The 15,709-nt window shown below is 38.9% G+C and overlaps 2 protein-coding genes and 1 long non-coding RNA gene across 4 annotated transcripts in view; 2 read left to right on the forward strand and 1 right to left on the reverse strand.

Moving 5' to 3' along the window:
- F8 (coagulation factor VIII) overlaps positions 1-1,759 on the forward strand; it is a 111,495-nt gene extending 109,736 nt beyond the window's left edge. For both annotated transcript variants that reach the window (XM_079124534.1, XM_079124536.1), the window contains one exon: positions 851-1,759. In XM_079124534.1, the coding sequence (XP_078980660.1) occupies positions 851-1,006 (156 nt within the window). In that variant the 3' untranslated portion in view covers positions 1,007-1,759. The remainder of the gene's footprint in view (positions 1-850) is intronic.
- LOC306651768 lies at positions 1,186-4,366 on the reverse strand. Its single transcript, XR_013761199.1, has 2 exons — positions 3,300-4,366; positions 1,186-2,973 (listed from the first exon to the last, which is right to left on the reverse strand). It is a non-coding gene; the product is annotated as an uncharacterized lncRNA (long non-coding RNA).
- A 212-nt stretch (positions 4,367-4,578) lies between these two features.
- On the forward strand, positions 4,579-9,613 carry SMIM9 (small integral membrane protein 9). Its single transcript, XM_079124685.1, has 2 exons — positions 4,579-6,657; positions 7,568-9,613. The coding sequence occupies exons 1-2, from the start codon at positions 6,516-6,518 to the stop codon at positions 7,699-7,701; spliced, it is 276 nt and encodes a 91-aa protein (XP_078980811.1). The 5' UTR covers positions 4,579-6,515; the 3' UTR covers positions 7,702-9,613.
- The last annotated feature ends 6,096 nt before the right edge of the window (positions 9,614-15,709 follow it).

Raw genomic sequence — 15,709 nt, forward strand, 5'->3', positions numbered from 1 at the left:
TCCAAGACTCTTCCTTATTCTCAGCGTTTGCCTGGGATCTCTACCCTAGGGTGACCGTGGAACCCACACACACCAAAACACCCTGCAGCATTTCAGAGTTGCCATGAATCACACTTTTCATTATTCACACTTTGATTTCCCCAAACATCTGCTGGCTCACAGGTGCGCTTACCTCCAGAGTCCCAGTGTGGCAAGGTGTCTTGAGTCTTCCTTCTCCCTTCTGTATCCCTCCCTCTGGCCATCAAATTGTTTGCCTTGCTGTGTTGCTTTTGCTGTTATTCTAAAGTTGCTACCAACATATGTGAAAACAGCTTATCTGATAATAATAACACTAGCTACTATTTATTGAGTGCTTACTACATACTCCTTTTGCAATGTCAAATGCACTGAGAAGTCAGCTGGCTGAGACCTGTCTCCTGTCTTCTCATGGCTTGATCATAGATGCCACGTGTGACCTTGAGCAAAGCATTAAATTTCACTGAGATTGGAAAAGTGAGAATATTTCAAATATAAGGCATAGCTAGAGCAAAAGCCTTCACAGCAGGCAATCAGGATGCTTTTAATTCTAGATATCACACACTCTCTGGCTCACATGCATGTAACAGAGTCATCTAGTGACTTCCCAGGGTTCAATTGGAAGTGGCAAAAATGCCTGTGTTTTGTGGTAACCTTTGTTTTGGATGGCAAGGAGAATAAAGTCCATGTTGGAAAAGGAGGTATTGGTGATGGGTGAGGGACTGACAGAGTCGGAGGACAATGGCCTTGGAGAGTCTGGCAGGGATGAAGTGGTATAAACATTGTAATTGTTTAACTGTCAGACAACTAATAAATGCTACCTTTCCTCTTTCAGGTTTTTCAGGGAAATGAAGACTCCTTCACACCTGTGGTGAACTCTCTAGACCCACCATTACTGACTCGCTACCTTAGAATTCACCCCCAGAGTTGGACACACCAGATTGCCCTGAGGTTGGAGGTTCTGGGATGTGAGGCCCAGCAGCTCTACTGAGTGGCTTGTTACAGTCCCTTTTGGTTCCCTTGCCTCCCTTATTAGGTCCAAGGCAATTCATAACTTAAGGCCAGTGTCCCTCTCAGGCTTCTGGATTACATACTACCCTACATCATCTATGGTACCTTTATTTTTCTATGAATTTTAAACTGTACAGTCCTACTAGACACTGCCCTGAAGCCACTTACATGAAGACACAGAAGTGGCAAATAACTCAGAAAAACCTAGAAAGCTGAATCCAAGGCTAAGAAACACCTAGATTTACACTATAGGATTCTCAAAAAAGGAAGTTGGGGCAGGAATCTGTGACTTTGGGTAATTCTTGGAATCAAGGTAAAGGTGAATATGAAACCTAAAGAAAACTACTTGAGAAACTGGACAGTTTTAGAAGTAGTTTAGTCCTACTCAGCACTACCAGAAGCCTGGAGTTTGATCCTCTGGTGAAGGATCAATGAACTGGAAGATACCAGCTGTGACTCAGAGGTCCCAGAATATTACAGAGCCTGTTCCCACCCCTGGAAGACCACAGCCTACTGGGGGCAGGTTACAAAGTCTGAATCCCTTCCCTTATCTTAAGGAAAGTCATGCGCTGAGGTACAAGTTTTGCCCCAGTGACCCCTATGAACTCAAGCTAAAACTGCATGTCATCTGAAATCAAAATTTTTGTAGTTCCTTCCTTTATCCTTCCCTCATTCCCTTACTGTTTTCTTCTGAGCACATTCCTTCAATAAATTACATGCACTGGAACCTTCATCTCAGAATCTGCTTCTAGTCAGCCCAAATTTAAAACACTCAGTTTTCCAGTTCTGAACAATCATATTGTTATTTTAATTGGATTTTTATTGAATTCACTGATTAAGGAGTGTTGAAATCTTTATAATAGAGTCATTCCCTTGAAAACTAGATTTTAGGCAGCCTCTAAGATGATTCCAATGATTCATATTCTTGTGCTGTTTCCTTCTTGATAGTGTCAGCTGGGTCTGGTAACTCACGTCTAACCAGTAGAATATGGCAAAACTGATGAAATGTTCTTTCTGAGATTAGGTTACAAATGACTCTGACTTCCTTTTTGCTCATCCTCTTGTTGTCTCTCACATGGAGTCCTCAATCTCCAGGAAACCAGTGTCATGTCATCAACCCTATGGAAATGCCCACATGGCAAGAAACTGATGTCTCCAGCCAAAAGCTGCTGAGGATATGAGGTCTGATTACAGCCTCATGGGTGAGCTTGGAAAGATATTTCCCCAAGTTGAGCATGGACACAAAGTGATTGCAGCCTTGTGAGATAGTCCTGATCCAACTGAACTGTGAGACTGTGCTTGCTGTTTTAAGATATTAAAGTTTGGGGTAATTTTTAACGTAGCGGTAGTTTATAAACATAGATATTGGTACCTGAAAGTGAGGTGCTTCCAAAAAATAACTACAAATATGAGAGAACCTGGAAGTAGGTGGAGTACAATAACAGACTGTTATTAAAAATCTGGATTTTGAGGACACTACCACTGAAGGTTCAGAATGAAGTGTGGAACATGTCATTGATAATGAGAAAGAATTCTTGTGGAATGGAAGAAAGCACCTTCAATAACATGGAAAGTATGAATTGTGTATGATGAACTGGCTAATCTAGCTAATGAGTTAACTGCTAAGAGCAAGTTAGACATTTGCATCTTAAACTGGCAATATAAAGATGAATAATAAAATTCATGCTAATTAAATTGTCACATTTTCTTTACTATCTTTACCTTACAGATGAATAAAGAAGTGCTAAAAAGAAAAAGAACAACTGGTCACCTTATCATCTTTTTTCCTTCTATGTCATTAATTTTAGGGAAATAACAGGAATAAGAAAGGAAATTATAAGGGTCTTTGGTTATTTGTATCCCAGGATGCCATTGTCTTCTTTCTGGTTCAAATAGAAAGTAGCCTCTTGGGACTGCCACTGATGTAACATACCTATCTTACACTCACTTTCGAGTCTCACTGAACTCCCATATTCATGGGCATTGTAAATACCATGCAGGTAGAGTGACAAAGAATGGAAGGGGCCTATGTACTGCATTTACTTAGTCTGTTCATGCAAATGCTTAATTGTCCTATCAAACTTCACTTAAAAATACAAAGATAAAAATGACTAAAAATTTCAAGATAGTGATATCAGAGCATTAAAGTAAGCATGAAGCCCTTCAAGCTGTGGTCACCTGAGCCCTCAAAGGCTTCCCCCCCAGTGCCAGAGCCACTCAGATAAGCCACTCTATACTTCCTGAGCTACAGTAACTATAAGATAATAATCAACTTTTATTTACAGCTGCTAAGGTTGGGGATAACTTTTCATGCAGCAATAAATTATACAGCAGCCATATTGTTTTTACACTTGAACAAGCACAAAATGCCAATTTTTAGCTTATATACATTCTCCCCATCTGTTGGCTTAACTTATGGGCATAGGGCAGTGACCAAGTTTGCAGGTCCTCTAACTCCTGGATCCTTAAACTTTTCCAAACCATAAGAAAGGTGTGTGTTTACCTCTTCGATGAAGTAGGTTAACATATCATTCAGATTACCCCAGCATCTAAGTTGGAAGCTTGGAGGTTATAGGACTAATGCAGAATTTAGCCCATCTCATGGGCTCCAGCATGTTCCTGCAGACTGCCAGTGTGTACTTGTTTTCTTAAACGTCACCTCATTTTCCCTTCCTATCTGTCCTATGGACTTTAGGCCCTAGTACTAAGATAGAGAGAAGGGTCAAATGTTCCCCAAAGAGGTACTTTTTATCTTCCATCTTACGTCTGTTCCAGATGACTGTGGCCCTGCAGCCTCTCTGAAGAACTCTGTCCCTTTGTACCTGCTTCAGATACCCCACTGTGTTCCATGAGGAGCCACACCCCTCCTCATGACTAAACATGAAGTCTGGTTAGCCAGCAGGACACTGCATGTGTGAGCCTACCATTCTGTCTATAGAAGTATATTTCCTGTCACTCTTACTGGATCAGTCCATGTACTGATTCCTCTTATCCTGCAGTACAAATCCTAATAAGGCTTCTTTCAGATGATTTTATTTTGTCTATTTATGGTCTCTATCTCAAGTAGAGAAGGCTGAGATGATGGCACTACTGAAAGAGGCCAGCAGGCCAGGCAAGGAAAATTGAGAAGAGTTAGCAACCAGAGTGGTGGGGAGTGGTAAGGAGCAACGGACAACTATGGGAGCTGCTAGCTCTGGCTGGTGGAAGAGTTCCATAGAGCTCCCAGTAGCTGCCAGCTCCATTTGCTAAGAGAGCTGCAGGGAGAGCTGCTAACACAAAGGGAGCTAAATTTTACCTATTTGTGATTTCTATACTAATTGAGCAAAAGAACCCTCAGACGAATGGTGGCAGCATCAGACACAGAAGCAACAGCCTCAATAGACTGTTAAAACAATTCTCTCAATTCTGTAAGGTCAAATTCCTATGGTGAATCTCATTATATATATATATATATATATATATATATATATACACACACACACACACACACACACACACATACACACACACACACACACACACACACACACACACACCCTACTTGGCTCTGTTTTCTGATAGAATCCTGATCTTTTTTTTGAATTTTTGCTATTTCTTCCATGGAAAACTTTTTAAGAATAATTTATATAAGTTAATAATCAATCTAATATCTGTCATATAGGTTGTAAAATTGATTTAATCTGTCATTAATCTTTTACGTTTTTGCATTGTTTTGCTGCATGAAAGGTTTACATTTTTATCATAAATGTATCCAGCATATTCATTATGGCTTTATATTTTATGATATGCTGTGATATGGCTCTTTATTGTCCCCCTGAAAGCTTTTATTTTGAAAGCATGGTCACCAGTACAATCAGAAACAGAGTTGGGAATTCCAAGCAATGATTAGAGCTCTGACCTTGTTAGTGGATTAATCCATTTGTTGGATTAATCAATTGATAGTTCAGTGGACTCTAGGGAGATGGATCCTTGTTTAATGGGACATGATCTGAAAGGGTTTATCTAATCTCTGGCCTGTACCTACCCCCCCTTCCTCTCTCCTCCTCCTGGCTGCCATAAACTGAGCAGCTTTGTTCCACCTTGACCTTGTGCCATGATGCTCTGCCTCACCTCAGGTCTAAAGCAATGGAGTCAGCTGACCATGGACTGAGACCTCTGAAACTGCAAGCTCAAAATAAGCTTTTCCTACTCTAGGTTCTTACCAGGTATTTTGGTCACAGTGATGAAAAGTTGACTAACACAACATGCTTAGAATATATTTATCTATACCAAGATTATAAAATTATCCATTCGTATTTTATTCTGAAATATATTTTAGTCCTGAGTCCATATGGAATTTTTTTTGCAGTACTGGGATCAAACCCAGAATCTCATTCATACCAGCCAAGTACTATATGCCCCCAGCCCCATATGATATGAAAGGCCACATTTATCATGTATCATGTATTAAAGCCCCATATCTACACTATTATAAGATGTAGCAAATACCATGTACCAAACAAAATGTCTTAGAATTCTTCAAGCCTAAGAGGATATAACTACATTAAGAATGGGTTTCGATATGCACCCAGATGTGCATGCATGGACAGAAAATAATGTCTGGGTGTTTAACTATTGAATAGAGGCTGGGGGAGGGTCAAATGCAGTTAATGATATAATAAAGAGTGGTAGAATTCTGTCTGGAACTCCATGGACCTGAAGGGAAGACTCTGGCAAGCTTCTTAAAGACTCTTGTACTCTGAATGCTGAGGCCCAATTCCATGGCTACTCTGGATACCTTGATGTTCAGTTAAGTTTCAGGTAAGTGACTTCCCACCAGACATGATTAAGCTGTATCAACCAGTAAATGAATGTATCACTTATGAATGTCTTTAGTAATAGAAATACAATAGATCAAATAGGGGTTTATTATAGTAAAAATGAGGATGAGTCAGAATGATCAAGAGAAGATGAAGGATATGAAGTCAGAGAAGTAACTAGGATCATAATCTGACCTACAATTAATGAGATCTCTTTGGCTTCTCTGGAGAACAGAATGGAGGGAGACAAAGACAAAGGGATGATGGTGGGTAGCAGTGGAGGTAGTATTAAGTGGCAGGATTCTGGATGTATTTTATAGATAAATCTGACAGGATTTTTTCTGGTAGGTAAGGTGTGGAAGTGCAAGAAAGAGTCGATGATGCCACAAGCACTGGCTCAAACAGCTGAAAAGTTTCCATTAATTAAGTAGGGGAGCAGGTGTAGACATCTGACCTGACGCAGCATAGTAAGGTTTGTTTTGCCCTGGTGTTTGGAGTGGGTATACATTTTGCTTTGGACCACTGACCATGTTCAGGATTCATCCACACAAGTCAGTGAATTATCTTTGTGTTTTAAAGGTGAGAAGCTTTTTTCAATAAGAACTAAACCACTGCTTTCTAACTTTTCAGAAAAGCAGCTGTGGACTGAACTAAGGATAAAGAAATCTCCCTTTGGCAGAGTAAGAGTCCATGGAGTCCCAGAAGCTGCTGAGCATTGTATTTCTGTTGTGTTCACTGACTTACTTCTCATTGGTGACAGTAGCTTCCCCTCCTTCACCATTATCTGCCATTGGAATACAAGAAAAAGCAGGACTGAAACCACGCTCAAGGGGTGTGTTTGCTGTTAGGATGAATGTTCCTATCTTCATAAGCCATAAGATTCATGTTGCAGGTCAGGAAAAACTGATTTAATGTTTTGAGATAATGTTCACAAGAAACTAACTATACTGCTTCAGTTACCTACTTTCTACCAAGCCCTTTGTTCACAGATGGGCAGACAAAACCATAGGTGCTAACCTTCCATGGAATTTAACAAATGCTCTCAAAGAACATGGGGATAATTAATATTGGGCAGCAGTAAGGGAAGATTTGACAAGGAAATTAAATCTAAAATAAACAAGCAATAGTCCACTGATCTTCCTAAGGGCTCCGAAAGCCATGCTTCCAACATGCACACTGGAGCTCCAGTTCTGGAAAGGGTTGTGGTGGTGAGTGGTGAACCTTCTCAACTACATATGAAGCCAGTTTTGTTTTCCCCTACCTCTTTCCTTAGGGTTAAATAATAATCTCCTCCCTCCTTGCAGTTGCCCTGACCCCTTCCTCTGCTTCTAGTACTGGTGGGCTTCTCTTTTCTCTGCTTGAGATACTAATTCCACCAAGCCTCCTGAAATACTCCAGAACTCCCAGACATACTCTAGGAAACAACACTTTAGTGAAGATTTTCATTTCCTTGTGATCAGTTTATGCTCTTCTTTCACAAACATTCCTTCAGATATCTAGGGTAGCAATTATTGTTCCTATTTGACCTATAAGAATGCAAAAATATCCATCTGAGGATACCTCTTTAAAATAATGTATACTCCTGAACATGTTAGAGGCAGCACAGCAAAATATATAAGACATATTCTGAGTAACTGTAGGAACATATCTGGGGCAAGTGTTTGGGCTCAAACTGAGATCCAAATCCAAACCCCATCATTTACTTGACCTCTCCTCAATGAATGCCTGTGCTTTTTCTACAGGAGACCAGAGGTCTTGGCTGACTGACTTCTGGGATTACCTGTGGGACCTCATCACGAGCTCTATACCTCCAGCAGCCATTTTTGCTTTTCTAATCACCATAGCACTAATGGGGACCCTCTGTTGTCTCACGTAAGCTACTGTAGGAATGAGGAGAGGGGAGAACTTTAGGGGTGGAGTACAGAAACACTTAGGTTTCCTAACAACTGCACATATGTAATTAAGGGAGGGTTTTAAGGAAGAAGATGGGGAACAAAACTTCATTAACTCCTAATTTCTTTCCCCTTGGCTAAGGAACCATATATAATTAGTTGTTTTCTCAGCTGCCTAAAAATTTACCAAAATACTTATCTATATAAATAACCCAAGGAGATTCCTGAGGAAAAATAAACTAAATTTTATTAATTCAGTCGGTATTTACCAAGAGATGACCACTTGCCTATTTCTGTCTCTGTCTTGGTTGCTAGAAAGAGAAATAAGACATTTAAATAATTGCAGATTGGTGAGTCAGTGCTATGGTAGAAGACAGTCCAAATGGGAGGGACCTATAAAAGTGATCAAAGGTACAAAAGAGACCAATTTGCAAGAAGAAATGGAAGGAAATACAGAAAAAAATGTGGGGTCCTGCAGGGTCCAGAAGGGGCAAAATTGCTTCTAAATTCACTGATTAGAAGTCAGCTAAGCTTTTGAAAGAAGTTTATTGCCAAAGAAATATCAAACTGGAGCTAAATGAGACAGTTGTAAACAGGATTTAGACCTTCAAACTTCCATGAGGACACCAGCTCTGAAGGCACCTACGGAAGACATATTCTTGAACACTTGCTATCGATAAAACCAGAGATAATAATGGACTGGAAGCTCCTAACAGAGGGGGACAATGAGTTAGTAGGATCTCAGCCTAATCAAGGTTTACCCTATAGGATTCCAGTATAGGGCAGTGACTACCATGTGTCTCCAATTATTCCTCTTTTCAAATGGGAACGTTTATGGTGGTTTTCTGCTTCCTGCTCCATCATTGTTATGGGTGTTTAGGTCAGGGACAGATAACTTGTTTTTAGTTCATAGATCACTTTATCAAGCAGAGCCTCTCCCATACTTGAATGAAGCATCATTCAGATACTCTGAACTTCGAACTGGACACAGTGATGAATGGGATTTTAGTCTTGGGGAAAGGGTGTGCCATTGGTCAGATATTCTAGAAGCAGTCAGGGGTATAGGAGTTTGATGTTCAAGATGTGGGCCTTACAAGCCCCACAAATCCTTGGTGGACCCCCTCAGAGTTCTCCCACATTAGTCTGAAATGAGTGGGACCCTGTAACCCCCACTTTGATTAAGGGAAAATGTGGGTAGAATATCTCCATGTGCACTACACAGTGATAGTGGTCTATGTATGAAAGGAAAAGTATGACAGGTATCAGGTGATTAGAAAGATAGACTTTGACAGACAGCTCGTATGCTTACCAATACTGTTCCTTTTTCCCAAGAAAAAGATGTGAAAGAAAATGAAACCATCACAGAAATGAAGAAGCACAAAAGAGAAGACACTGACGAAAAACAATGCGATATGGAAAGCAGGATTAAAAAGCAAGCAGTACCAAATAGAGATAAAGAATTGAGTGAAAGACTAGGAGAATAATTTCTTTGATGAAAGGAACCAGAATAATCCAACAGAAAAAATACTTTAAATGTTTTAAATGTTGCAGAAACAAATGAAGACTCTCAGTAATACTCCTTGATTTTTAATGCATTTCACAGTAAGGATTGCTAATAATCCTTTACACTCATCGATATACCACTAGCTCATTACCTGAGGCAATCATCATGGAAGCCTGGTTAATCTTCTAGAAGCAAAGGACTACTGGCATTAAGAAGAATACAAACATATACATAAAAGGAATTTTTAGTACAGTTTATAATATTGAAGAAATGAAGACAAATGTCCATTATTCTAGGGATGGCTAAGGAAACCATTATGCATTTGTACTCTGAGTACTATATGGTCACAAAGTGTTGATGTAGAAGGATAACTATGTGCACGAATTTATGGGAAACATAAATTTGTAATTAAAACTAAATGTACAATTCTTGATCAAAGTATTAGACAATTTATCTCCATGTGATAGTGAATAGATTAATTGTAATTTTTATTTTTATTCTCTTATCTGTACTTTCCAATCTTTCTGTAACTGTATTGTTTGATTAGTAGTTTTTAAATTATACTTTTAAATGAAAGAAGAAAAGCTATCTGACCATACTTCTCTATCACTACCTCCAAACCCCACTGTGTTAGAAACACACTCTTACTCTTTTTTCAAGTCATCAAGGCACTTAATCTGTATGAAAGAATTTGATTCAGGTTAAAAGAATAAGTTATCTAAAAATTCAGCCTTGGAAAAATTACATAGTAACTCCATGCAGCCCAGGAGAGTGCACTTGGTTCAGCGTTCACCATTTCATCTTTTCTCAGTATTCTTATAGGTGAACCAGTCCACTGAAGAACTGGAAGACTCATTAGGGCAAGTGTGGTATTTTCCTTGCCAGATTTCAAGACAGTGGAGAAAGTGCTGTTGGCTTAAAATGAAGTTAAAATTAAATCATCTCCCATCTTAAATTGTCTTTTCCTTCATTTTGTTTCAGAAGATACAATAGTCTTATTACTGTTTTCATTATAAAAGTAGTATTTATTGCAAATTTAAGCATTTTTCTTTGCTCCAAGAATTCTAAGAACCTTTTGATAGGATAATATAAATCTCTGCAAGACAGTAAATGAAGCACGATTTCCCAAACTAATTTGAATGTGGAATTTTTTTAATGTAGTGAATCTGACATGTCATTTAATCACCTCCCATATAATAATTATTTAAGGGGCTGGGGTGTGGCTTAGTGGTAGACTACTTGCCTGGCATGTGTGAGGCCCTGGATTCTATCCGTACTACTGCAAAACAAAAAAATTAAAGTGTTTCTATGTAGTCACTCTTATAAATGTAAGTAATAGTTCAAAAATCAATTTACTTTTCCCTCTTGCTGTTCTGGGTTTGAAGTCATTTATTCCCAGGACACTTATTGAACATGTACTGTGAGCCTGGCACTGTTCTGCATAGGTAATGAAACACACAATAACCTGGTATGTTTGAGTGGCATGGCATGCATAAACTTTTTTATGTATGCCCTATTTGAGTGCAATGGAGAGTAGAACCTTGTGGGTCACTGAAATGATTTGGGCTTTTCAGGGGGGTGATAGGGTAGCCAAAAGGAGGTTTAGAACAGAGTAAGGATGCAATTTCTCACATGTTTTAAAAGGGTCATGTTAGCTGCCGTGTTAAGAATATAAGGGGGCATTTCCAGGTTCCTCTAAATATATAATCATGTCATCAGCGAACAGGGATAGTTTGAGTTCTTCTTTTCCAATTCTTATCCCTTTAATTTCTTTGGTTTGTCTAATTGCTGTGGCCAGAGTCTCAAGAACGATGTTGAATAGAAGTGGTGAAAGAGGGCATCCCTGCCTTGTTCCAGTTTTTAGGGGGAATGCTTTCAGTTTTTCACCATTTAGAATGATATTAGCCATGGGCTTAGCATAAATGGCCTTTACAATGTTAAGGAATGTTCACACTACCCCTATTTTTTCTAGTGTTTTGAGCATGAAGGGGTGCTGTATTTTATCAAATGCTTTTTCTGCATCTATTGAAAGAATATAAGGGGGCAAGGACAAGAAGTTAAGGTGGGAAAAAGCAGAGCAGCAGGAGAGGGCCTACTATGGTAAAGTAAAGGAAACTCAGGACTAAGCATGAAGTCCAAATCCACTGTTTGTTTACTGATTTCTGTTTGGAAAAATCTATCCGTTGGTGAGAGTATGGTGTTTAAGTCCCCTAATGTTGTATTGCTGTTTATTTCTCTCTCAATTCTAGTAATCTTTGATTTAATATTTAATATAAATATATAAATTTAGGTGCTCTGATGTTGGATGCATATATATTTATAATTATTATATCATCTTTATTAATTGACCCCTTTATCATTATATAAAGACATTAATAAAAAGATATTTATCATCTTTTGCAACAGCTTTTGACTTGAAGTCTATTTTATTAGATGTAAGCATAGCCACACCTACTCTCTTTTGGTTACCATTTGCATGGAGTATGCTGAGAATAGATCTTTTTTTATTAGAGTAAAAAAGTTATACATGGCAGTTGGGTTAAACCTGACAAAATCACACATACATGGTATTCAATTTCATTTCACAATCCCCCCTTTTCTTTCCATCCTCCCTCCCCTCCTCCATTCTCCTTCCTCTACTTTGCTAGACTTACTTTCACTCATCTATTTATTTTTGATTAGTTCTCTCTATTTACATGTACAGGTGAAATTCCCTGTGGTATATTTATATATGCACATAACATGATTTTTAAAAATAATTTGTTCTTCATTGCCTCCCCTTTTCAATGTTTCCACTCTACTTCTAGATCTCCTTCTATTCCACTGATCTTCCTTCTGTCTTTATGAAATCCTGTTCTTCCTTCCTCCTTTATTTTACTATAGCTTCCACATATGAGAGAAAACATTCAATGTTTGAGTTTCTGAGTCTGACTTCTTTTACTTAACATGATAGTCTCCTGTTCCATCTATTTACCAGCAAATGCCATAATTTCATTCTTCTTTATGGTTGAGTAGAACTCCATGGTATATATATGTGACAATTTCTTAAATCATTCATCTATTGACAGGCATCTGAGTTGATTCCTTAATTTAGCTATTTTGAATTGTACTGCTTCAAATATGCTTTGATAGATATGAAAGTAGCTAGTCCTGCTTCCTATTTTGGACTCCCTTTGCATGTTATATTTTTGGATCCTTTTACCTTCAGCCTGTGGGCAACTTTGCCTATGAGATTCATCTCTTCCAAACAGTATATTATTTGGATCTTTTAAAAAATCCATTCTGCTAATCTATATCTTTTCATTGTGGAGTTGAGACCATTTATATTCCGTGCTATTGTGGCTATTTGTAGTTCCCTGCCATGTTGGTTTCTTTGCTACATGTAATTGTGTCTTGGTTTCCATTTAGTTGATTAGTCTTTTAATAATCTTCGTCTATTTGGGAGCTCTGGGTTTTGTTTGTTTGTTTGTTTGGTTCCTCTGTGTGCACTTTATCTTTAAGTATTCTTTGTAGTGCTGGCATGATGGTCATAAATACTTTTAGTTTATCCTTGTCATGGAAAGTTTTTATTTCCCCATTGATTTTGAAAAAGAGCTTCGCTGTATATAGCAATCTTGGTTGGCAATTGTTCTGTTTTAGAGACTGGAATATCTCATTACAGGCCTGCCTTGATTTGGAGGTCTGAGTTGAGAAGTCAAAAGTGAGCATTATTGGTTTGCCTCTAATGTGACCTGACATTTTTCTCTTGTAGCAGTTGATATTCTTTCCTTATTTTATATGTTAGGCATTTTGATTATGATGCGTTTTGGAGAGTTTCTCTTCTGATCTCACCTGTTTGGGGTCTTGTATGCCCTGTATGTGAATGTCTTATCTCTTTTTCATATGGGGAAAATTTTCTGTTATCATTTTATTGAAGATATTTTTAATGCTTTTAGTCTGTATCTACATGTTCTCTTCTATCACAGTGACTCTCAAGTTTAGTCTCTTGATTTTGTCCCAGAGTTCTTGTATATTCTGGCTAGGAGTCAAATCTGGTTGTAGTAGCTCTCAGTTTCCTGTCTCCCAGTACAGGATGGGATAGACTAAGAGATGCTGACAAGTAGCGTACTTCTTTAGTGAGGATGGAGCAGAGTTCTAAATTGGAACTTGCACAGTTGGGATTTAGTCTTGGCTGATCTTTGGAACTCTGTCAGTGGGTATGTGAGATTGGATCCATACCCCCTGTTTCTGGGGAGATGCTGATCTCTACTAGACATCCGGGTCTCAGGGTGCTCCCATAAATTTCACTTTTAGGGTATGCAATCTCACTCTCCATAGGTCTTACATTCACCACTATGGATGTGAATGACCCAGGATCAGCCCTGGAGTGCAGACAAGCCTGTCTGCTTACTGGCTTCTTTCTCTCTGCTCACATGGGGCACCAGCACCAGAGGGGACTGGTTCTCTCTCCTAGGTGTCTGCAGCTTGTATCACCCTAGGCCCAGTTCTCTTTGTGCCTGTTGCAACCGTACTGGACCAGGCATACTCTGGCAACAGGTGATTGGCAGCTCAGGAAATCTGCTTGTTGCTGTGTGGTCACTCAAAAGTGGTTCCCACAGCTCCCACAACTCTGATTCTACCTGGACTCTCCACCTCTTAACTGCAATTTTAACCACTTTTAACACAACTCCCCCTGCCATCTCTGGGTCAGTTAAGCTCAGTCTCCCTCTCTGTTCTGCAGGTTCCCCCAAGCCAGTTTTATTTGCTCCGTGTTCCTCTCCCTCTCCCTCTCTGCCTGTGCTGCCCTGCCCTCAGCAGTGGGCTGGTGTGTCTCTAATATATTATTTCTTATATTATGTTCAAAGTTTCCAACTTTGTGAGTCTCTATGATTATTTTTGCTGTCCAGTATTGAATTTCAGTGAATTCCCTTAGTTACACAGCTCGCTGAGGAGCAGTCTTTCAGCTTTTTAAATCTGGAGCTGAAGAACTGTTGAGATGTGCACCCTTCCTCTAATCCACTCTCTTCCCTTTCCCCAGTGCCTCACAATTTTCAAGTTTTTTTGTTTTGTTTTGTTTTTGTTTGTTTTTGGCTACTGGCATTTGAGTTCAGGGGCGCTCAACCGCTGAGCCACATCCCCAGTCCTTTTTTGTATTTTATTTAGAGACAGGGTCTCACTGTGTTGCTTAGTGCCTCAGAATTGCTGAGGCTGGCTTTGAACTCATGATCCTCCTGCCTCAGCCTCCCAAGCCACTGGGATTACAGGTGTGCACCACCACGCCTAGCCTTAAGCTTCTTTTTGAACCATACAGAGAAGAGCACAGATCATAAGTGTACAGCTCAAACAATTACAACGAAATGAACAAATCATTTTCCTTCTCCTCTGCATCACTAGACCCCCCCTCAACCCTCAATGTAACCCCTATTCTGTTGTCTAACTCCATAGGTTGGCCTGTTTTTAAGCTTTATAAAAGCTAAGCCATACCTAAGTATTATTTGATGACTTTTTTTTTTTTTTTTTTTGCAGTGCTGGGGATTGAACCCAGGGCCTTGTGCTTACGAGGCAAGCACTTTACCAACTGAGCTATCTCCCCAGTCCGACTTTATTCTTTTTACTGCATTATAGTTACTCATAATTGTGGGGTTCATTTTTGCATATTCATAAATGCCTATAACACTTTTTTTCATTTCATTCTCCAGTAATATCTATTTCCCTCCTCTCTTCCCTCCCCATGATCACCTTCTACTCTATTGGCGATTTTCTTTTTTTTGTGTGTATATTGTGGTTTGATATTCATGCATAGAGGATGCTTGTAATTGTAGTTAGCCCATTTTAAGTTATTCTGTACAATGTCCTATTGCATGAAAAGAATTCCACCCTTCACCCTGTAGAAGGACATTTGTATTGCTTCTGGGGTTTTTATCTATTCTAATTAAAGCTACTATCTTATAGTACATATGTGCAAGTTTCTCTAAGGAACATACCCTGTCATTGAATAAGTGGTCAAAGAGTAAGTGAACATACCATATTATGATACAATGCCAATTTCCCAAAGTCATCATACCAATTTACACTTCTACCAACAGATAATGAATGTTCTCATTATCCTATATCCTTCATAACAGGCAAGATAAGCAGCTGTTTAATTTTTTGACAACCTAGTGGATGAGATGTTAGATCCTTTTTTTTTATTTCCATGATAACCAATGAGATTGAAGACATTTTCGTGTGTTTATGGATCATTTGTCTTTCTGGTCTCTGCTCATGGCTTTTGCTTATTTTTCTAATTAGCAGTTTTGCTTATTTGATGTATACTCTGTATGCTGATATTTTATAGGACATACATGTGGAAAATACTTTCTGGAAGCTTGAGAATTGTGTTTTCACTCTTGATATGATGTATTTCGATGAGTTGAAATAGTTCTTTTACTGGCTGTTTTGCGATCATTTCCTTTATGTTACTGTTTTTGGTGTCTAAGAAATCCTTTTCTACCCCAAAGTCATAAAGG

Source organism: Sciurus vulgaris, assembly GCF_902686455.1.
Source record: "Sciurus vulgaris genome assembly, chromosome: X".
Lineage (NCBI taxonomy): Eukaryota > Metazoa > Chordata > Mammalia > Rodentia > Sciuridae > Sciurus > Sciurus vulgaris.

Coding starts and splice junctions, on each gene's coding strand:
- SMIM9 (XM_079124685.1), top strand. CDS start 6,516: ATGGAGTCCCAGAAGCTGCTGAGCATTGTATTTCTGTTGTGTTCACTG. Junction 6,658..7,567: donor ACTGAAACCACGCTCAAGGG/GTGTGTTTGCTG, acceptor CTTTTTCTACAG/GAGACCAGAGGTCTTGGCTG.